The 6000-nt window shown below is 59.1% G+C and overlaps 1 protein-coding gene and 1 long non-coding RNA gene across 2 annotated transcripts in view; one reads left to right on the plus strand and one right to left on the minus strand.

Moving 5' to 3' along the window:
- Window positions 1-2177, minus strand: part of ADCY5 (adenylate cyclase 5) — a 157872-nt gene extending 155695 nt beyond the window's left edge. Inside the window, exon 1 of the mRNA XM_018045751.1 lies at window positions 433-2177. Within this exon, the coding sequence (XP_017901240.1) occupies window positions 433-1560 (1128 nt within the window). The 5' untranslated portion in view covers window positions 1561-2177. The remainder of the gene's footprint in view (window positions 1-432) is intronic.
- Window positions 2931-4657, plus strand: LOC106502033. Its single transcript, XR_001917836.1, has 2 exons — window positions 2931-3495; window positions 3990-4657. It is a non-coding gene; the product is annotated as an uncharacterized LOC106502033 (long non-coding RNA).

Raw genomic sequence — 6000 nt, forward strand, 5'->3', positions numbered from 1 at the left:
ACAACATCCAGGACTCACTACAAACTATCAGTGGCTCTCCCCAGGGAGAGGTTGGAGAGGGATTAGAGGGTTCCAGTCACTTCAGTAGGGGGCCATACATACAGGGACAGAAGCACAGAAAGAGAAGGGGACCTCTCCAAAGAACTTTTTCCTCCAACCCGCCTTCCTCATTAGCATCCCTACAATAATGGATAGGGTTTGGTGTGTCTTCTATCAGCGGGAACATTACATAGAAGAGCATCCTTTTTGTAAAGGAAGATGCTGGGGCTCAGAGTGGGGGGTCAGAGGCTAGAAGACGCCACAGCTGACTGAGCCATGTCTCTCGGGATCTTCTCACCAGTTTAAAGGGTGAAGGTGGCTTGCCTCTCTTTGGAGTCAGGCCAAGGCCTGCACACCCTACTATCCAGTCCCTGTGCCCAGGTGGGCCCCTACCTGCTTGAGCAGGAACTGATCCTGGGCGTTGGTGCGCAGGGCGATGGCCAGGTGGAGGGCGGACAGGAGCACCCCGCTGAGTACCGCAGCCCGCATGCGCACGGGCAGGAGCGTGTAGATCGTATAGATGAAAAACACAGTCCACCAGATGCCCTCGGAGGCACTGCGCGGCTGGGGCAGCAGCAGGCCCACCACCTGGACGGCCAGCACCACGGCGATAAGCGCGTAGCAGGCCAGGCCCATGTGGTCCTGGTGGAAGGCGGCACGGTTGCAGAGCACGGCCATAACGAGGATCACACCCACGGCGGCCGCTAGGACGGCCAGATAGGGCAGCTGCAGCGGGGGCCGTGCGGCGTGGAAGGCCAACATGACTAGGCACACGAGCACCAGCACAGCCATGAGCATCGTGAGGCTGCTCTGGTTCAGACGGAAGAAGTAGCGCTGGTACAGCCGCTCCAGCTTGTCCGATGGGAACTTCTTCGAGCGGAATATCTGCAGCAGTGCCAGGCAGCAGGCGCCCAGCGACAGCACCGCGCCAGGCCCCGAGCCCGAGCCTGCCGAGCTGCCCCCATCCCCGGACCCTTCGTCTTCCTCGACGGCGCCGGCCTCCAGATCTTCGGCCGCGCGGCCCTTGCCACGCCGCTCCTCCAGGCCTAGCTCCACCGAACGGGGGCGCACCTCCGTTCCTCCCGCTGCGGCGGCCGCAGCCGCCGAACCGCCGCCGCTGCCCGCAGGGGGCGCCCGGGTGCTGCCCCCGCCGGCCGCGCCCCGCCGCTGCCGCCGGCTGCCGCGACCGCAGTCGTCGCCGCCGCGCTCCTGCCAGGCCGACTTGGAACGGAAGCTGAAGCCGAAGCCCCCGGCCAGGGGGTCATCGCCACTCAGCGGAGGATCGTCTTCGTCGTCGCTGCGCCAGCGGCTGGCCAGGCGCTGTTGCTGCTGCGGGGTCACCGCCCCCCCAGGTCTCTTGGTGGAGCCGCGGGCCGAACCCCCGGGGGCTTGGGGGTAGCCATTGGCGCGGGAGTCGGCCTCTCCCCACGCGGAGCGGTGTTCCGGGCCTCCCCGGGACGCCGGCGCCGCCGCTGTCTGCGCCGCGTAGCCCGGGGGGCTCACGCTTTTGGAGCTGGACATCCCCCCCTCGGCCTCGTCGTCTTCTTCCTCCTCCCCCGGGGGCCGGGCCGGGGGTCTCCAAGGGGAAGGTGGACGGCCGAGCAGGGGGACCAGGCTGGGGTCACACGTCGGGGGCGGCCCGGGGCCCTGGGCAGTAGCGGGGCATCTTGGCACCCCCGTCCTGAGCGGAGAAGGAGGACAGCGGGAGAACGAGCGGGAGGCAGGCACAGCCCCGAGGTGAGAAGTGGTTGAAAATCCGCGTCGGGAGCCCCAGGTCCGAGAGGGAGTTGGCTCCGAGCTGGGGCAGCGGGGACTGCTCGAGCTGCTGAGCCGCGCGCAGAGGGACGTCCGGACTCCTGGCTCGCGTCGAGCTCGACAAGGACCGGAGTTGCAGACGAGGCGGGACGGAGAGGTGTCCTTGCGGGCGGCACCTCCCCGGGGCTTGCAATGCCCGGGCGCGGCACTCGCAGACTCTGCCTAAGCGGAGACCAGCGGCACGCGCGGCGAGGAGGCAGCTAGGGCGGCTCGGCAGGGGTCCCGGCGTGGAGACGAAGCGGGCGCCCTTCCCTCGCGGCGGACTGGGAGCGACTGGGAGGTGCGGGCGCCAGCCAGCATTATTTTCTTACGAGGGGTGGGGAGGTGGGATGGGGGGGGTGGAGAGGACGGGGGAGGGGGCGGCGGGCGGAGCAACAGCTCCAGAGCCCTGCGGGGAGGGTCCTGGAGCCCAAGGGGGCCGTCGCCCGCATCCCCCACCACCTCCCGCGGCGAGAGTGGGAGCCTGGCCCCGGCCAAAGCCGAGCCCAGCCTTCAGCGGGTCCGCGCAGGGGGCGGGGGCGAGGACCGGCTCCTGCAGCGCGGCCCTTCCCCTCTCGCCTCCCCCTTCCCCCAAAACGGAGCGGGGCTGGCCCGGACCCGCCGGCCCAGGAGGGCTGTCGTGCCGACTCCTCAAGCCCCAGGCTCCTCGCCGCCGGCTGCGGGCCCACCGCGGCCGGGCGCAGAAGGACTAGGCTGAGGGCGGAATCCGGCGCAGCGCCGCCGCCGTTCCGCCCCAACGCAGGCGGGCTTCTCCCAAGGAGCACGGCATCCAGAGATCGAGAGCCGGGACTCAGATGCAGCCAGACGAGAGGGGCCGGCCCGAGAGCCGCTGCTGCGCCCCGGGGGCGCTCCGGGGAGAGCCGTGGGAGCCGGGCTCGCGGCGCGCCATGCACGCCTCGGGCCCTGCGCTGCTCCGGCCGCTCGCGCCGCTCCTCCCTTCTCGCCCGCTTGCCGCCGCCGCCGCCGCCGGAGCGCCCTCCGCATCCCCTCCTCCCGCCGCCTCCCCGCCCCCGCGCCGCTCGGGCCTCGGCTCACAGCGGCGCGCGGCCGCCTCCGCCCCCGACCCCGCCGCGGCCCCCGCCTCGGCGCCCCGCCGGCATCCTCAGGCCCGGCCTCGTGAGCTGCCCTTTACCGTGAGGGCCCTGGCTCCCCTTCCTCACCTAAAATTCTCTCTGCGCCCCCTCCCTCTCTGGCGCCTGGAGCCGCATCCAGCCCGCGGTCCCTTCGCCCGACCTGGGTGGCATGCGGTCCTCCCTCGCCCCTTGCTTGGGTTCCAGCGCCCCTAGTCCTAGCTCCCCTCTTTTGTATCCCCCTTTAATCCCCCATCCCCCCATTCAACCCAACTTCAGCCCCCGCGCTGCGCCCCCCTTCCCTGGCCCGGCTCGATTGGCCGCTTCCTGAGCTGTCAGACTTGAGTCCGGCGCTCTTATTGGGCGATTCTCTGGCCGGGCGGCTGTGCCAAAGGAGGGCGCACCGGGCCGGGGGCGCCCAGGCAGCGACTGCCGCAGGGAGCCGAAGACCAGAGTCCCTGGAGGGCCAGAGGGGCCCAAGAGCCAGACCCGGAAATGGACGGAGAGATGGAGAGACTGAGGATCTCTGAGGCCCAGGAAGACAGTTACGGGAAAGATGGAGATGCAGTTGGTGAGGCCGATGCAACCAGGGCTGGGCGGACAGGAATGCTTTGGTGGATAGTTAAACCGAGCAAGAACCCCGCAGACAGCATTACGAACACCTGGCGTTTGTGAAGAGCTCTCTTTGCTCGTTCATATGTTGTTATTATTATTATTATTATTATTGAAATCTCATTTGATTCCCCTCAATAACCCTGGGTTGTGACAGGGAACAGTGCCCAGGTGATTATTCCCAGTTTACAGGTGCAGAAACTAGAGCTTCAGAGCTTAATTTGCACAGTTCTCTTGACTTGCAACGGAAAGATCTTTAGTCAGCTCCAGGCTGGTTCCTTACCTAGCAACGTGTTTTCAAGGATAGGCACCAGAGCAAGGTGGAGATGCCCCGCTGGAGGGGGACCAGATGCTCCTACACAGCGATTAAGAGGCAGGCGTGGAGAGGAATTTTCTTTGGGTTAAAGGACCTAGGCCTGTGGAATGAGGTACCTATCCAATTCTTCCCCCAAGCAGTCCTGCTGGAAGTTCCTGCAGCCTAAACTCTGGACCGGTGGGGAACAGTCACCTCTAATCCCGGGAGGGAGAAACAACCTTCACTTTCTTCCTCCAGCTCTCCCTGTGGAGCTTCTGACAAAGAGACTAGAGGCCTGGGTGAGCCTCCCGTCCTTTCTCTATTGGTCATCTCTTTGGAAATTGGAAGATAAACCTTCCCAGAGTTGCAAATTGGGAGGAGAACCATTCCAAGAGATCTGAATAAACTAACCCTAGAGTATTCCAGCATTTGAGCAATCAGTCCCTGATTAGTGAAGTCTTAAAAGCCTGAAGCCTGAATTTAGCCAACAAACATTCATAGAGCACCCTCTATGTGCTCCTGTGCTAGGTGCTTCAGGGATGGAGAGGTTACCCACCTCTGGTTACAGTCAGGGAGGAAGAGCAGCTAGATGCTAACTCCAGTTCAGAACACAATTCAGTCAGTGTTCAACAGAGGACCAGAGAATGTTTTGGGGGGTTGGAGAGACAAAGCTTTAATTCCTACTGAAGCGATTTAGCAGCAGCAGCAGGCACCTAAAAGAGGTTGAATCTGGAGCCAGCAGAATAGGAGTCAAGAGGAAAAGAGAATGGACTGATATTAAGCCACAACAATATGCCTGTGAATCTTATTGTCATATAACCCTTTTGAGGAAAATGTCATTTTCCCCACTATAGATACGAGAAAACCAAAACAGAGAATCAAAGTTTGCCCAGTTTGTAGCAGAATGGAACCTAGGTTCAGTCTACTTGTACTCTACCACACAGCCATGTAGCAAATATGATAAGAACACCCAGACTGGCAGCTGCATGGACAGAAACCAGATGACCTGAGGTATTAAGGTGGTTGGGTTCCATCTTTGATCTCCATCTCATTCCCTAAGCTCTCCCTAGGTCATTCCTTTCCATTTTATTCACAAATTTTATATAACCATCATCTTATAACAAAAGCTATGAATGATTAAATGTGGGGAAAATAGAAAAAAGAAAGACAAAAGAAAGCACTTATAAATTACGACACCTAGCAAGAACCATTAACATCTTAATTTTTCTCTTAACAAAAAACGGGACTTTTTACAAAGAGTTGTAGAATCTGCTTTTTATCTGCTTAGCAAAATATGTGGATTTTTTTTTATACCAATAAGCATCCATCTACAATACCCATTTTATTGTCTGAGCAGGATTCCATTGCATGAATATAGCAAAATTTATTTAACCAGTCTCCTACTGTTGGACATTTTTCACTGTCATAGCAGTTTATAAAAAGTTTCCACTCTTTTACTGTTATAAACAATGAGCATTTTGTAGATAAATCTTCACACACATCTTTAATTGTATCCTTAGGAGAAATTCCTACAAGTAGTATTGCTGAGCCAAAAGATAAACATCTTTTCACTAAGGTATTTCTGAAATCCGAATCTTAAGCCCCTGCCTCCCCTTCTCAGTTCGTCTTACCTACCCCTTGTCCACTGGAGAAATCCCTGTGAATGTTCCTTGGTATCCACCAACACACTAGATTCATTTTGTCTTAAACTAAGGTCATCACCCAAGAAGCTTTCTCCTCCCTCTGTTTTCTCGCCCCTGGTGGAATTACCATCTGCCCAAATCCTGGATCTTAGACCAGTGAGCCCTCTTGTCCTAATTCCCAGAGTCCTGCAACCATACCCATGTCTTTTCACATCTGTCTCTTCCACATTATCTGGCTACTACCTTTGCCCAGGTCCTCCCTTCTCCTTGCCTGGCCAGTTACCAACTCTCCCTTCTTGCCATCCGGTCTGTCCTCCACTTTGTTCCCATCTGACCATACATGTCACACCCGACTGCAAACTGTCCAAAAAACTTCCTCTTCCTACCCGCCAGCTTTCAGCATCCACCACTACCCCACATCATCTAGCCACCCCTAAAGGGTTCTTTAAACCTCTGCACAGATCACTCTTCACATACACCCCCAGCACAACCAAATTTATAGCACCTCTGCGATGCCTCTCTAAAG

This window comes from Capra hircus, chromosome 1 (assembly GCF_001704415.2).
Source record: "Capra hircus breed San Clemente chromosome 1, ASM170441v1, whole genome shotgun sequence".
In the NCBI taxonomy this organism is placed as follows: Eukaryota; Metazoa; Chordata; class Mammalia; order Artiodactyla; family Bovidae; genus Capra; species Capra hircus.